This window comes from Benincasa hispida, chromosome 7 (assembly GCF_009727055.1).
Source record: "Benincasa hispida cultivar B227 chromosome 7, ASM972705v1, whole genome shotgun sequence".
Classification (NCBI taxonomy): Eukaryota; Viridiplantae; Streptophyta; class Magnoliopsida; order Cucurbitales; family Cucurbitaceae; genus Benincasa; species Benincasa hispida.
The window spans coordinates 51421638-51438224 of record NC_052355.1 but is presented as its reverse complement, the minus strand read 5'-3'; the positions used below and the strand labels follow the sequence as shown (position 1 = coordinate 51438224).

General features: G+C 34.0%; 1 protein-coding gene across 1 annotated transcript; it reads right to left on the bottom strand.

Moving 5' to 3' along the window:
- Window positions 1–11298: 11298 nt before the first annotated feature.
- On the bottom strand, window positions 11299–16316 carry LOC120081712 (ELMO domain-containing protein C). The gene is made up of 10 exons (XM_039036803.1): window positions 16154–16316; window positions 14632–14741; window positions 13572–13640; window positions 13087–13202; window positions 12926–12980; window positions 12623–12743; window positions 12426–12473; window positions 12049–12143; window positions 11680–11789; window positions 11299–11493 (listed from the first exon to the last, which is right to left on the bottom strand). The coding sequence occupies exons 1-10, from the start codon at window positions 16254–16256 to the stop codon at window positions 11463–11465; spliced, it is 858 nt and encodes a 285-aa protein (XP_038892731.1). The 5' UTR covers window positions 16257–16316; the 3' UTR covers window positions 11299–11462.
- Window positions 16317–16587: the final 271 nt, after the last annotated feature.

Below are 16587 nucleotides of genomic sequence, written 5' to 3'. Positions count from 1 at the left end.
CAATACATTTTTTTTCGTTTAGCTCCTTGACTCTACCGTGTACAACGAAGAGGTAAACGATACCAATTCCTTCCTCTTTTATTTTCCAAACTTATATTATACAAATTGTCTTATTCATTCACTTATGAAATATATCCTAATTTATTCCTACAAAATTCAAATAAATATTAAATATATTGTGTTGTTAGATCAAATATACCAAAAGGATGTAGGATTGTATCAACGGCAGCGGAAGCACAAGGTTCATCTAAGCATTCAAATTCACTAATTTTGGCATAATATAAAGCATGTTTCTGCAGAAAAATGGGTTTCAAGACATACCTTTTGTAGAACTTCTTCAAAGCCCCTTCCCTAACTGCAATCTTCTCCATATCTTGTTGTAGACTACCTCAAGATCTTCCCCACTATTCTCTTGGTGCTCTAGATTGAGTTGTGGGACTCAAAACAAGCTTGAATTCAGCAACCTTTGTTGAAGAACCTTTCTTCAAACCGAATTTTCTCTCAAAATTCTGTAAATTGCATGCCCGATTTTCACTCCAATCTCTTCATGATAATGTAGATCAACATGCAAAGAGAAGAGTTGCATGAGTTGCAGCTCATGCTTAGAGAAGACAAGGCAAATATATTGCATATGTGTGAGCTAGTTAAGTGATGGATAATGGAAAAAACCATTTTTCCATTTTGTGTTTTTGTTTTCTTTTTATTTTTCAATTTTATCTAAAAATCAAATTTTGATTTAAAAAATCTATTTGATTTTTAAAATGAAAAATTAATTAATTTCATAAATTAATTATTAAATAAAACTTAATTAATTTAATATCAAATATTAAATTAATTTTAACACATATCCATCTTTATATATTTAAATCATATTTAAATATATAAATTCTCCTATTCTGTTTAATTCTAAAATTAAACATAATTATATCTCATATAATTACTAATTCCCTAATTCTAATTTGAACGTTTCAAATTAGCTTATCACGCTATTCTAGAGCTAGTCGGTTACGAGTTAATAGGGGGACCTCGCGACTACAGATCATGGGCTCCAACGATCCGAGATTAATTGGCTAAACTCATTAGACCAAATTAATCCACATTCGTTAACTAATGGGTCACTCCACTAAGCTCATAATTGCACTCCCAGATATATTATGTCCACATGATTTAACCATAATCAGCAGTCGACCCTTCACAGGTTGTTCGTAATAACGATTGGGTCAAATATCTGTTTTACCCCCGAGATTACGTCTTATTCCTCAAGTCCCTACTGATCCTCTAATGAACAACTGGTTTGTGATCCAATCACCAAACCAAACTCTCTCAGCCCAGTGAGAGGGTGGGGCCCCTTGTTCAAGATTAGTACTTGAGAGAACAACGTTTCTCCTATCCCTAAATTGGGTAGGCGTGAACTCCGTCTTGCACCCTATGTCCCCAGCTATCTATCCGGTCTTACCCTTGAAATGGGAGTCTTATTGAGCCGACGTTGTTGAGCCAACCCTCAACTATGCAAATCTAAGAGCAAACTCGAATAAACAGGAGTTCATAGTTAGCTCAAGATTAAGATTGAGTTACCTAGGTTATCTAGGTGAAATAGTCAGTCTTAAACAGTAAACAACGTTATAAAGTAAGAATGACTTATTTCTTGGATCTAATCTTATGCAAACTCATTGCATAGGACGTCCCTACTCCTCATGTCAAAACATGTACGAATTAGGATCACATCATATGTAGCACTTTACAACTCTTTGTAACAACTACAGAGTAGGTCGTATCCAATGGTGTTACAAGAATAAGGTACCTAACTTCATTCATGTACCATAGATCATTTTGACTATTTACTCGAACCGGATCCACTCTTATGTCTCCACATAAAGTTCAAGTATTCATACAATAGTCATGGGTCTTAGTTTATTGGATTTAGACTTTCATAAAATTTATGAGATCAATAACAAGTATATTGATAATAGAAAATGTTTATCATTTTACAAATTGCGAGTTTTAGAACATAAACCCAACAATACTCCCACTTGGATTAAAACTTCAGTGGATCAATATATACAAATATATACAATGTTGTATTTACATTGAGAGAATAAAATGTACAAATACAATAAACTAGGGCATCACAATACCCATCAATTCTCCCACTTGCCCTAGTGATACAAAACTCGTAGACCTAGTCCTACTAGGTGACCCTCGAACACATTAGCCGAGAGGGCCTTCGTAAATGGATCAACTATATTTCTTTTGCTGATTCACTTACAGCAACATACTCAGCTTCCATTGTGGAGTCCGCAATACAACTCTACTTGATGCTTCTCTACACAACTTTTTCTCCATTAAGAGTGAATACTAACCCCAATGTTGATTTCCTCGAATCAATATCGGTCTGAAAGTCAGAATCAATATATCCGATAAGAATCAGATCCTTAGGACCATACACGAGCATATAATCTCTTGATCTCCGAAGATACTTGAGAATGTTTTTAATAGCAATCTAATGGTCATGACCAGGATTGGATTGAAATCTGCTGACAATTCCTACAACATAGCATATGTCGGGACGAGTACACAACATTGCATACATCAAACTCCGAACTGTATATGCATATGGAATTTGATTCATCTCCTCAACCTCATGAGGTGTCTTAGGACTCTGCTCCTTAGACAAGTGAATTCCATGCCTGATGGTAAAGATCCTTTCTTGGAATTTTGCATTTTATACCTAGACAACATCTTGTCTATATAAGATGCTTGAGATAATGACAATATTCTGTTCTTGCGATTCCAAACTATTTAGATTCCAAGAACATACTGTGCTTCTCCCAAATCTTTCATTTGGAATTGTGAAGCTAGCCATCTCTTAACGTCAACTAGATATTCTACCTCATTCCCAATGAGTAGAGTATCATCAACATATAACACCAGAAAAGTGACAGTTTTGTTGATGATCTTCTTGTATACATAAAGTTCGTCAATATTTTGTTCAAAGCCATGAGATTTGATCACAGAGTCAAATCCATATTTCAGGATCTAGAAGCTTGTTTTAATCCATAAATGAATCGATTAAGCTTGCAAACTTTTTGCTCTTGACCCTGCTGTATAAACCCTTCTGGTTGAGACATATAGATACTCTCTTCAAGATAGCCATTCAGAAAAGCTGTCTTGACATCCATTTGCCATATTTCATAAAAAGTGGCTATGGATAAGAGTATTCTAATTGACTTTATCATGACAACTAGAGAGAAGGTTTCTTCAAAATCTAACCCCTCTCTTTGGGTAAACTCTTTTGCCACAAGTCTAGCTTTATAGGTCTGTACCTTACTAGCTTGGTCTCATTTTCTCTTGTAGGCCCATTTGCAACCGATGGGTTTTACCTCTTCCGGTTGATCTACAAAATCCTAGACAAAATTGAAATACATAGATTCCATTTCAAGGTCCATGGCTTTAATCCATTAGTCTTTGTCCAAATCATTCATTGTTTGATTAAAAGACAATAGATCCTCTAAACCATCATCTGGTATGATGACTTGAGTTTCAGTTAAACCCATGTACCGGTCAGGCTGTTGCACAACCCTCCCACTACGACGAGGCATCCTCAACTCTTGAGAAGGATGTGAAGTATCAGTTTCATCAACAACTTTTGTTGACAGGCCTACTCTATCAATAACTCTTGTTGAAGGACTTGCTCGATCAACAACTCTTATTGATACGTTTGTCGTTTCTCTAGACATTTCTTCTATTACTAGCTTACTACAAGGTTGATGATTCTTTATATAATCTTCCTCCAGGAAGGTTGTATTTGTCGATACAAACACTTTATCTTCCTGAGGATCATAAAAGAAGCCACCTTTTGTTTCTTATGGGTAACCTACAAATAGGCATACTTTTGAACGGTGTTCCAACTTTTTAGGATTTTGCACCAACACATGTGCTGGACAATCCCAAATTTTGAAATGATATAAATTTCCTTTACGTCCTCTCTAGAGCTCATAAGGTGTTTCAGAAACACTTTTCGAGGGAACCATGTTCAAAATATAAACCGCGGTCTTAACTGCGTGTCCCCAAAAAGAATTTGGTAACTGAGCGTAACTCATCATGGAACGAACCATGTCCAGCAAAGTTCTGTTTCTCCTCTCTGCCACACCGTTCTACTAAGATGTGCTAAGGGCTATGAATTGAGACTGAATTCCATGTTCTATCAAATAGTTCTAGAATTCTATGTCTAAATACTCACCACTTCGATCCGATTGAAGTGTTTTAATCTTGGTTCTCAACCTCAGCCTTATACTCTTTGAACTTTTCAAAAGTTTCATACTTTTGGCGCATTAGGTAAACATGCCCATACCTGGAATAATCATCAATAAAAATGATGAAATATTCATACCCTCCTCTTGCTTTAACATTTAGAGGTCCACAAAGGTCTGAATGAATCAGCTCTAGGGGTTCTTTGGCTCTAAGACCTTTTCCAGAAAAAGATCTTTTTGTCATTTTACCCTCAAGACAGGACTCACATGGTGGTAATGAACTATCTTCCAACTTATTTAGATGACCGTTCTTAACCGATCTCTCAATCCTATTGAGATTTATATGATGCAGTCTTAAGTGCCAAAGATAGGCATTTGGAGAAATCTTCCTTTTCTTATGAGTCCCAACAGTTGTAAACATCTCTATGTTCAAAATAGCTTTGACCTCAGTTGGTTTTAATGTGTACAAGTTATTTTCTAATTTTGCAGAGCAAATTTGTTTATTACCCGTTTTGATGAACACTTCACCATTTTCGAAATAAACTTTATAATTTTGTTCTAGCAAACAGGAGATAGAAATTAGATTCCTTTTCATAGAAGGAATATATTATACATTTTTCAAATATATGTACTTATCTCCTATAAATAACTTCATATCTCTCACTGCTTTGGCTGAAACAATCTCCCCGGTCCCTACCTTAAAGATTGTTTCACCTTCTGTCAACTGTCTCCAGGAACTTGTTTCTTGTAAGATAGTACATACATGATTAGTGGCACCTGAATCAATTATCTAGATTTTATCGTTTTCTACTAAACATGCTTCGATAACAAGTAAATCATATTTATCTTGTTGTTCGAATTCAACATCCTCATCTACATAATTCATAATTTCAGATGAGTTGGGAGATAGAGGACAATCCTCTGTTAAAACTCTGTTGGTATAATCAACCGCTAGTAATTTGTTTGTTGATTTGATTTTACTGTTATGTACATTGGAAACGAGTATTCTAGAATTCGACATGCTGATAAAATTCAAATAAATTCTAATTAGCAAATTGTAACTAAACTCAAAATCAAGTTTTAGTAAAATGTAATAATATACCCATAACCATTATTTATTTGCAACGATATTTTAGTGAGTCAGAATATGTGCTACCGTGGGCAGTCAGATACTCCTTCACTAAAACAAACAATTTTAACTAAACACTATCCTCGGAATAACTCTTATTGCTATTGTCTCCGGAATAACTCTTATTCCTATAGTCGTTTAGTTATCGTTTTCTGTCAAGATCTTTACTAACAACTTAGTAATTCTTGTAAGTGTGACCCGCCATTTTCAAATCATATAGGACGGTATGAATTTGCATCCGAAATAGAAGACAACATCCAAAACGGAACTATAAGACCCTATTCATTTTATTGAAGCCTGGGTTATTCTGAATCCTATGTTACAACCCTCCAGGGATAGTTGTCGCTAAACGACTAGCAAAGGGCCGCCTAAAGCAAATCAACAGGCGCAACATAGGAATCTCACGGTTCAGACTAATGGAGGAGACCATAGGATATATTGACACATATCCTTCACCCACTTACTATGAACTACTTCCTCCGTTTACCTTGATATTGACTCATACAAAACACTCTCCGAAGGGAGGTCACTCCCAGGGTGATACGAAGCGTCATATGAATCTCACGTTGTAAACTATGTGGAGACATGGTAGTTGAAATCTATTTATCGTATAATAGACTTATATTTGAACAACTTTCTCCTATTCACCGAAATCTAGATTTAAGCTAAAAATACTTTTCGAAGGAAGGTCACTCCCAGGGTGACACGAAGTACCGCTTAAATATGAATTGTGAACTCTTAGAAAAGTGAGAGCTAAAAAATAATGTATCATATATGTTATAAATTTCCCACTGAAGTTTTCTAATAACTCTATCATATAAAAGTTATTAAACTGCCATTGAAGTGTTCTATTTGGGTATATCTATACTTAGGTTTTTTTCGGCTAATAAAAAAACTCTAATTCTATGTGGTTTATCCAAGTGTAACTCTTATAATTGGATTTTAACTTACGATGTCTAGGTGATAAACCATTTTATTACCTCACATCACTCTCGTATGCTCATAAAATCGGTTACCAATGCTCAATTATTCGGCCATAATCCCCAGGTAGGAGTTGTACCCCAAGCCTTAGACATGATTATATACCGATTGAGTTTGTAATCTAGGTTTTATAAGTTTTAACAATTAAAACAGGTAGTCAACCTACATGAGCATGCAGTTGTTGTTTATGGATTTTAAATGTCTAACCCAATTTTATAACAACTTATAAAACTTTAGACATGCTATTCATCCATAACATACATTAGGCATTCAAACATTTAATATAACATTTAAATTAAGTACGAGAAACCCTAACATGCATACTATATATTATAACAATTATAACATACTTTTAATGCATGTTACATGCTTCCTATGGTGGGATTTTAAATCTAAATGGCATACTATATGCACGTATAAGATTTATTTAATTATAACATACATTAAATGCATAAATAATTAAATACAGACTGATATGGTTTTAGTTTTGGCAAAAAAAAAAAGCAAACAGAAGCCTAATTATTACAAAACAGCTTCCGAACCGCTCCAATACGAACTGAAGTAGCTTTAACGGGACCCGAACCGTCTAAACCGGACCAGCCAAGAACCATTCGAAGCTGAACCAGACCAAACCACAAGAGAACCGGTCGACCCGGCAGCCCTTGCACATGTTCTAAGTCTCATCGTTTAGTAATGACGATCATCGTCTTACATTTTGAAAGATCGTTTAGTAAATGCTTGATTGTTTAGCGCGCGAAAAGTAAACAATCTTTTAATGCCATCGCATAGCATTCAATGCATCGCCCAGCTACCGCACAAATTTATGCGATCGCGTAGTGCTATCACATAGCAACTCAATGCATCGCTTAGCTACCGCATAGAGGTAAACGATCGCGTAGTGCTATCGCATAGCAACTCAACGCATCGTTTAGCTTCCGATCAAAGATAAACGATTGAAGTAAGCGATTGCTCAAGGCTATCGTATAGCTCTTCATCACTATCACTTAGTTCTATCGCATAGAACCAAACTGATCGCTTAACAACATCATCGTTTTAGTATCCGCCGTGTAGCTAAACGATCGCTTAGCTCCATCTTTTAGAACATCATCGCGTCGTTCAACATCGTAGGAAGCGATTTGTTTAGTTCCATTGCATAGAAACTTCAACGCATCACACTATGTCTACACGATCGCTTAGCTCCGCATCTAAACGATTGCTCAGCGCGATTGCATAGCACTTCATCGCATTACTTAGAGCGCATCGTTGCTAAACAATCGCATAGTACCATCGTATAGTAAATTCAACGTATCGTTTAGTCCCCACGCCAAAACTAAACGAACGTTTAATGCTATCGTATAGAAAATTGAATGCATCGTTTAGCTCCCGCAAGTACACGATCGTCTAGTGTTCAATATCATAACGACCAACACCCATTGCTATACGATCGTCTAGCTTTTCTTCACATCGTGTAGCATCTGGAGCTAGACGATCTTTTAGCAACTGGAACCTCAACGACGATAAGAACATAGGCTAATTTTCTAGAACTGCAACTCGGCCCCTTCGCTTGTTTCTTTAAATTACAGCTTAATTTCAACTCTAATGACTCCAAATAAATTTTAGACTCTTGAGAACACATTAAAGTTCATTAAGTAAGAGCCAATTACAAATTTAAATGAGAAATTAAAGAGAATTAAACAGCAAAAACTCAGAAAACCATATCAGTGCACTAGTTTCATATTTCTCATATAAAACACCCACCAAACCAAAATTAAACCGAATTGAATGCTTATATGATGCTCTGATACCAATTGTAGGATTGTATCAACGGTAGCAGAAGCACAAAGGATCATTTAAGCATTCAAATTCACTAATTTTGGCATAATATAAAGCATGCTTCTGGCAGAAAAATGGGTTTCAAGACATACCTCTTGTAGAACTTCTTCAAAGCCCCTTCTCCAGCTGCAATCTTCTCCATATCTTATTGTAGACCACCTCAAGATCTTCCCCACTATTCTCTTGGTGCTCTAGATTGAGTTGTGGGACTCAAAACAAGCTTGAATCAAGGGATGAAGGAGAAAAACTCACTGTAGCAACCTTTGTTGAAGAACCTTTCTTCAAATCGAATTTTCTCTCAAAATTCTGTAAATTGCATGCCCGATTTTCACTCCAATCTCTTCATTATAATGCAAATCAACATGCAAAGAGAAGAGCTGCATGAGTTGCAGCCCATGCTTGGAGAAGACAAGGCAAATATATTGTTATATGTGTGAGCTTTGGAGAAGCCAAGGCAAATATATTGCTATATTTAAATATATAAATTCTCCTATTCCATTTAATTCTAAAATTAAACATAATTATATCTCATATAATTACTAATTCCCCTAATTCTAATTTGAACGTTTCAAATTAACTTATCACGCTATTCTAGAGTTAGTCCGTTACGAGCTAATAGGGGGACCTCGCGGACCTACAGATCATGGGCTCCAACGATCCGAGATTAATTGGCTAAACTCATTAGACCAAATTAATCCTCATTCGTTAACTAATGGGTCACTCCACTAAAGCTCATAGTTGCACTTCCATTACTGTAGATATATTATGTCCACATGATTTAACCATAATCAACAAGTCGACCCTTCACAGGTTGTTTGTAATAACGGCTGAGTCAAATATATGTTTTTACCCCCGAGATTACATCTTATTCCTCAAGTCCCTACTGATCCTCTAATGAACAACTAGTTTGTGATCTAATCACCAAACCAAACTCTCTCAGCCCAGTAAAAGGGTAGAGCCCCTTGTTTAAGACCTAGATTCAGTACTTGAGAGAACAACCTTTCTCCTATCCTTAAATTGGGTGGGCATGAACTCCGTCTTGCACCTTATGTCCCCAACTATCTATCCGGTCTTACCCCTAAAATGGGAGTCTTATTGAGCCGGCGCTGTTGAACCAACCCTCAACTATGCAAATCTAAGGGCAATCCCAAATAAACAGGAGTTCATAGTTAGCTCAGGATTAAGATCGAGTTACCTAGGTCATCTAGGTGAAATAGTCAGTTTTAAACAGTAAACAATGTTATAAAGTAAGAGTGACTTATTTCTTGGTCTTGATCTTATACAAACTCATTGCATAGGACGCCCCCACTCCTCATGTCATAACATGTACGAATTAGGATCACATCATATGTAGCACTTTACAACTCTTTGTAACAACTACAGAGTAGGCCGCATCCAATGGTGTTACCAAAATAAGGTACCCAACCTCATTCATGTACCATAGATCATTTTGACTATTTACTCGAACCCGATCCACTCTTATGTCTCCATATAAAATTGAAGTACTCATACAATAGTCATGGGTCTTAGTTTATTGAATTTAGATTTTCATACGATTTATGAGATCAATAACAAGTATATTGATAATAGAAAATGTTTATCATTTTACAAAATACGAGTTTTAGGACATAAAACCCAACAAAGGATGCATGCAATAGAGGTTCATAACTACAAGAAAACTTCCCTTACATGCATTGTTTGGTATTAATATTATCATATACTATTTTTTTAAAAAAAAAAATCAATGACAAAAAGAGCTGAAAAAGTAAATCAGATCAAACTATTACATAAAATAATAATTTATATGACTAAAAATAGGAAACTTTAAACAATTGTGTAATTTATATATTTATCTAGGCTATATATGTAAATGACACTAAAAAAAAACTACTCTAGTTGGCACTAAAGAGCACGTTTGAACTAACTTTTTAAGTTTTAAAAAATTTATTTTATTATTTACTTCGTTACTGGATCCAGGATTTTAAGTAGGGGGATACAAATTCATATAAGTATAATTTTAAATATATCAATATAATATTCAAATTATATAAGATCGTCAAAACAAGCCTAACTAATTAACATATGGCAGATCCAAAATTTCATGTTAGGGGCACTAACTTTATCTAAGGTTAAAATTTTAGCCTATTAACGTCTCAATTTGTGTCATATATAGTTCTTGAACTTTAAAAAATATATATTAGATCACTAATATCTCGATTATGTGTCTAATATATAATACTAGACATTTTTTTTAAGAAAAACAATGTAACTATTGGCTACAAAATTTAAAATCTGAGATTTAATTAGAAACAAAAATAAATTTTTGTCTAATACGACGATGAGTTTTTAAGCAATTTTTTATATTTTATGAGATTTTTAGATACTAATTGATAGTTTATATATCTATTATACATTTTTAAGGGATTTATTCAAGTTAAAATTGAATTTTAGATATTTGTTAATCATAATTCTAAAAACTAAGGATTAAACTTGTACTAACTTGAATATAATTCTAAAGTAATGGTAAAGTAAATACCAAAAATATTATATGTAAAAATAGTGTTTATATGCTTTAGTTTTCAAAAATTAAAAATACACTAATCTAGTGGACTGCTAACCACTAAAGCAAACTCCTCCTATACATCCTAGGGGTAAGTCTATATACATTCAAAACATACGCGTATTTTTTAATATTTAATAATATATATATATATATATATATAACGATACAATGTGAGAGGGACACGTGTCCCCCTATTCCTTCATAGATCTGCCCCTAACTTCATTTAGAAGTACATTTTTCAACCCTTAAAAAATTAATCTAAATAGACCATAAAATGAAACTTGAACTAAACTATTGAAACAATGATCGGAGAAAGATCCATCCCCCCTCTCCATCCCTTATAAAATTGAGAGACATTTTCATCCCTAAAATATAAAAATGGGGAAGATTGAGACTAAAATTTGATAGGAGTTTCAACCTCCTACTCCTCAAAGAAAGTAAGTATATTCTAATTTCTAACCAATAGGCTATGTTTCATGTTTGTAAAATATCAACAGTTAAATGATAAACATCGTAATAACAGTAAACTAAAAACCTTCCTATTTAAATTAAATTTCTCAACAATAAGTCAAATTAAGCTTAATTCAACGGTAATTAACATGACTTTCATCCTAAAAGGTTAGAGATTCAATCTCTCACTTCACAATTTTTTTACAATAATAATAAATAAATCTCAACAATAGGAAAGTCTCGGTCCATTCTTCTGCTAAAGTAACATCATCTTACATCTACCTATGCTGAAATTTGAAACAATACAAAGAACATCAAGTAAATTAGGCAAGGGTTCTAGGGGCTTTTCTTCGCTCAAAACCTAATATCATAAAAATATATATATAATATATATATAAGAGTAATAAGTGAATACGTGTATATATTTCTAACTTCAACCCTGTCTTTGATAGTGGTGTGACAGATTATTCTACCTGTAATCTAATGTTAAAAGAAGGTTGTAAGAAGGCATATCTTCAATCCGTAATACATCTTCCATTAAAAGTTCTTTCTCCAACTGAGCTCTGGTGGACTTCAATACATCCTACCACAAATGGATTATTCGATTATTCATTTATATTGCTTTTTCATGCTATATTTATTAAATGAGTAGATGTCACTTAGAGTCTTAAATCACTAATGGATTAAAAAACTCAAACTAGTCGATGAAGGTAAATTTATTTATATATCATCTAATAAAGAGCAAATACGAGTTAGAATTCGCAGAGAGATATTTTTTTCTTTTTATTTTTAAAAGAGTGAACTCTTGAAGTGAATAAGCTGAGTCTGCAATTTATTCTTACATTGAACTCCATGTAGGTAGCATTTCTCTCCAGCCATTGTTTGTCCATGACAACGAAGGCGACGCAGTAAAGCAAGTCAAATGCCCATTCATTCTCTGTTAACAGAAAATACCATACCAAGGACAATTATATCTCTTGTATTAATAAGCAACTTCAAACTTGACATGTTGCAGGATTAAGTTTAGAAACTAAGAAGCACGGGCAACACATCATGTTTTAAGATTCTAGGACACGTTTATTAAAATATACATAATTTTTATACAGAAGAAAATTCAAAGTAAATGAGTTAATGCATTTATATGCTTAAAAATATAGTTTGATGTATTTCACCCAATTTATTATTATTGTCATATATATGTGTCTTTTTAGAGATTTACCTGACAACATCTGCAGGAAAACTGATCTGATAAAAGTCCTTGGTTTTGCTGCATTTGAAAAGGTGAGCTGCATTAGTTCTCTTTCCAAGAATTTAAAAGTCGCCATAAAAATGAAGCTCTAATAGTATACTGGAGTATTGCAGCCTACATGTATATTTGTATGTAGACCAGTACTTATAAATGGATTTGCTACTCACGAGAATCTAGATCAAGCATTTGCATGATCATAAATGTGATATTTACACCAGCAACAGCAAAGGGATATTCCCAAGCAGCTGGCTTTCCTCCTTGTTTTCTCAACAGAAGTTGGAAAGTTGTCTGAAACGATAAAAGGACAAATAGGATAAGTGGAAAACATAATAACATGTGGAAAACTTAATAACATGTTAACACTTGGGGATCTATGGGAAGTTTTTAACCTAAGTTAATAAACTCTTTGGCCCATTCAGGTGAAAAGAAACTAAAGAATTTTTCAAGTCAAATGAAGTTTAGGATCTTACCGAGAATGTCTTTGCAAAGAACAACAAATTCTCCAAAGAGATAAATCCAGCTCCTCTGGATTAGGTAAAAGCTTTTCAGAGCAATGAAAAGGAGATAACGTGCCAAAAGGTAATACAAGAGATAAACAAGCAGTCCTCAACTCATATAGCAAAATAATAACCTAAAATCAGTTGATGGGTCTCTTCCCTGCCATCCCATTTCTTTCCATTGATCTGATACCAACGCCTGAAGCTCTTGACCAGGATAAGCTGCATACCATAGAGCTCTTAAAGCCTCCTGTCCTTGGTGAAAATTTCACAATAAGCATACTAGAGAGCAAGTTGTACACAGAGAACTAATAACATAAAGATTTTGTAAAATGACATTAGAAGGAAATGTTATTAATAGCTTAGAAGCTATTCCAGATATGAACTCAAGTTGCTGTGCTTTGGGGAATCTTCTGAGTACTAAACTAAGGCATCAAATTTCAGAATATAAGCAAACCTCGTGGTCGTTTTTGTTTTGATAACAGACCTTTCATTGGTTAAATGAAATCGGAGAAACCCCAACATCAAGAGGCAAATTACAAGAAACATTTCCAATCGGAGACTAAGAAAGATAAAATGAAATGTGTAAAAGGGTGCTTATGTTTGCACTAATAAGAACCTGGTGGTCGATTCTTGAACCATCAAAGTAGACCTTCATGCGGTGCTTTAATCTTCTTAACCTATCTTCCTGAGATCATGAATGTAAATGGCACTCAGCAACACAATGATTTTCATCAAGTTAAAAGATTCACAGTACATGAATAGTTGGCAAGAATCGTCATCAATACTATTTGAAAATTATCAATCAGGAGGAAACGTCTTATATTTAAGGAACGTGTGTGACTGTTGGACTTCTATTAGCTTAACCCCATATTGTAATTAATTTGTTTATTTCAATAAAAATCTGAAATCAAATGTTTACAATGTGTTCGTTTTCAAACAAGCCAATGACACTGTCTGACATTAACAGCACAAAAAATTGAACTCGCAAGAGCATGATTGAGCCAGCAGGCACGAAGTACATTACTTCCGACTTATGTTTTAGAAAGCTATTAAGGCTTACGTCTTCAAGTAAGATTCTAACTTTTAACTTCGAGACTTTATGCCTCTGTGAAAAGGCGCTTTAGATTTAAAATCTCTACGCCTCACCTAACGATTAGAAAAATAATTTTGATTTGCCAAATTCTTGCAAAATGTAAAGACATAAATTGTGACAATTTGAAATATTACTACTTTTAGTGTTGTGACTTTAAGAACACTAAAGACAAAATTCTATAGTATAAATCAATCTTATTAATGATAATAATTGTGATATTAAAGGTATCCTTTTAGAATTTTTTATTTGGTGAAAATTGCAATGATATTTAATTTTTTACGCTTTTATATGACTATCATGTATAGCAATACTTGGTTATAGCAATTGAGGATTTGTAAAATGTCTTTAATTTAATTGGAAGGTTACACCTCGCCTTGGAAAAAGTCTCAAGGCCAACAAAACCTTTTAAAACATGGCTTGCAAGTAAAAGCCAGCAAAGAACAAAGACAGAAACAGAATGCCAAGGATCAGTATAAATTCATCAATAACTACATCCACGATGGAAGTGGTAACTTTATGGTTTATATCTCTACTACTTCCCCGTCTTACTCCAATCAATTTGATAGTTTTTTTATTTACTTGCCTGTACAGGAGTCAGGTTGATACAAATTCGTTCAAAAGTTCCCTTCCGCTTGAAGCAAATGCAAGTGATTCCCTTCCCAATCCAAGTTGGCGTTCCACACGTCACATAATCTGCACATTAAATCATTGACGTTCAAATTTAAGCTCACACTTGAAATTATTGCCACTAAATCAGCCATTTCCTGTATGCAGTTTGAATACATGCATTGCTGTCCTTCAATCCTGAATGAAATAAAACTTAAATAACTTGACTTGTGAATCACACTTGAGAAAAATCATAACAGCAGCTTGAGTAGAAACCACTCCAGATGATTTTACTATGCTCGTGGAGGATGACTTTTCCTATTTATCAATGAGTAACATGGAAAAACAGTATCCGGCCTTTCCCTAGACTACCTCATTTTCCATCTTCCCATTCCCCTCTTTCATAAAGAAAAGCGAATCAGTGGGGGCTGGAAAAAGTTTATAATAATATCCAGTCTAATAAAGAAAAAAAAACACTGTATCAGTTGAGGTTGTTTTGCATGCATCTGACTGAAACTTGCAGTAATCCCCAAAGAAGGCTAATCTTAATGCTGTCTTAAAACCAGCTAACTAGGGACTATACTATTATATTTGTATTTATGTTATTTTCAGTATTTAAAGGAGTATGCTATATAAATTATCGATTCTCTATCGTTTACGTTTTTTCTGTTTATCTTTAATCGTTGATTTTTTAATACATACATTAAAAATGAGATGGGAATGTATAGAATGACATACATGTAAGTATGGTTTGAAAGGATCCAAAATAGCAATCGCTAAATAAACATGTTAATTCTACCTAAGGAGGCAATAAACCTTCACCCGATGGCTCTGTTTCCGGCATGGTTGTCACCAGTCCAGAGCCAATGGATTTTGAAGTGCCACGGAATAGAATTCAGATCCCATTTAATGACTATTTGGTTTAAGCTTCTTTTCTCACAATTCCTTGGTCACGGTTTTCGTCTTGCTTAAATAAAGATTTGAATCTATAACCAAATTTCAGATTCCAAATTTTTTTTTTAGTTCTCAAAACTTGGCATGAATTTTGAAAACACCCTAAAAGAAAAGTAGACAACAAACTAAAAAAAACTCACCAGGATGTAAGAATTAGATTTCATAAGCTTAATTTAAAAAAACCGAATGATTATGAAATGGAGCCTTAAATATCTCATTTCATCACACCAATTTATTATCAAAACCGAATCCTGCATTCTTTTGTTCTTCAAAGAAATGCAGAAAGGCTTTGATTTTCCTAATTAAGTTCCAAAATTGCCACAAAACTACGGGTATCCCTGAAAAACTCGAAAAATAAACAAAATGCAGTTTACTAATTCATTCAGGAAAGCGGTCCATGAGTTGATTAGGCGAATTGAGAAACAAGAGCAAATGTTTTGATTCAATTCAGGCAGAAAGTGGTTAGAATAAGGGGTAACGATGACGATGAGACGGTAATAAAGGGAAAAGAAAAGAGAAGAAGCGTTGAGAGAGGATAGGATTACCAGAGGAGGAAGTGTGAGTGTGAGAGCAGCGGGAAATGAAGGATGAAGAAGGAGAGAGGGAACGAATTGGCGCAGAGCTTCTATGAGTGTTGACTAAACTCATCTCACCGCCCAATAATCTCTATTCTCTGTGATTCTCCGACGCTTTATATCATCCCACTGACTGCAACTGCAATGAGATTATGAGAAACCAATGGGAATTTAAATACCATTTTCGACTTTCAAATGTTAAAAATTTTGTATTTTCAATAAATTTTAGAGGAAAATACCTCTTTTGTTTTTCTAGATTTGGATTATAATTTTTACTTGTTCGCTTTCAAAATGTTTAACTTTTAAATTTTATGTTTAATTTTAGTTTAGTCTATAAATTTCAAAATATTGTTATTTTGCTATTGAGATTTGAATTTTATTTTAATTTGGTCCTTAATAAGATT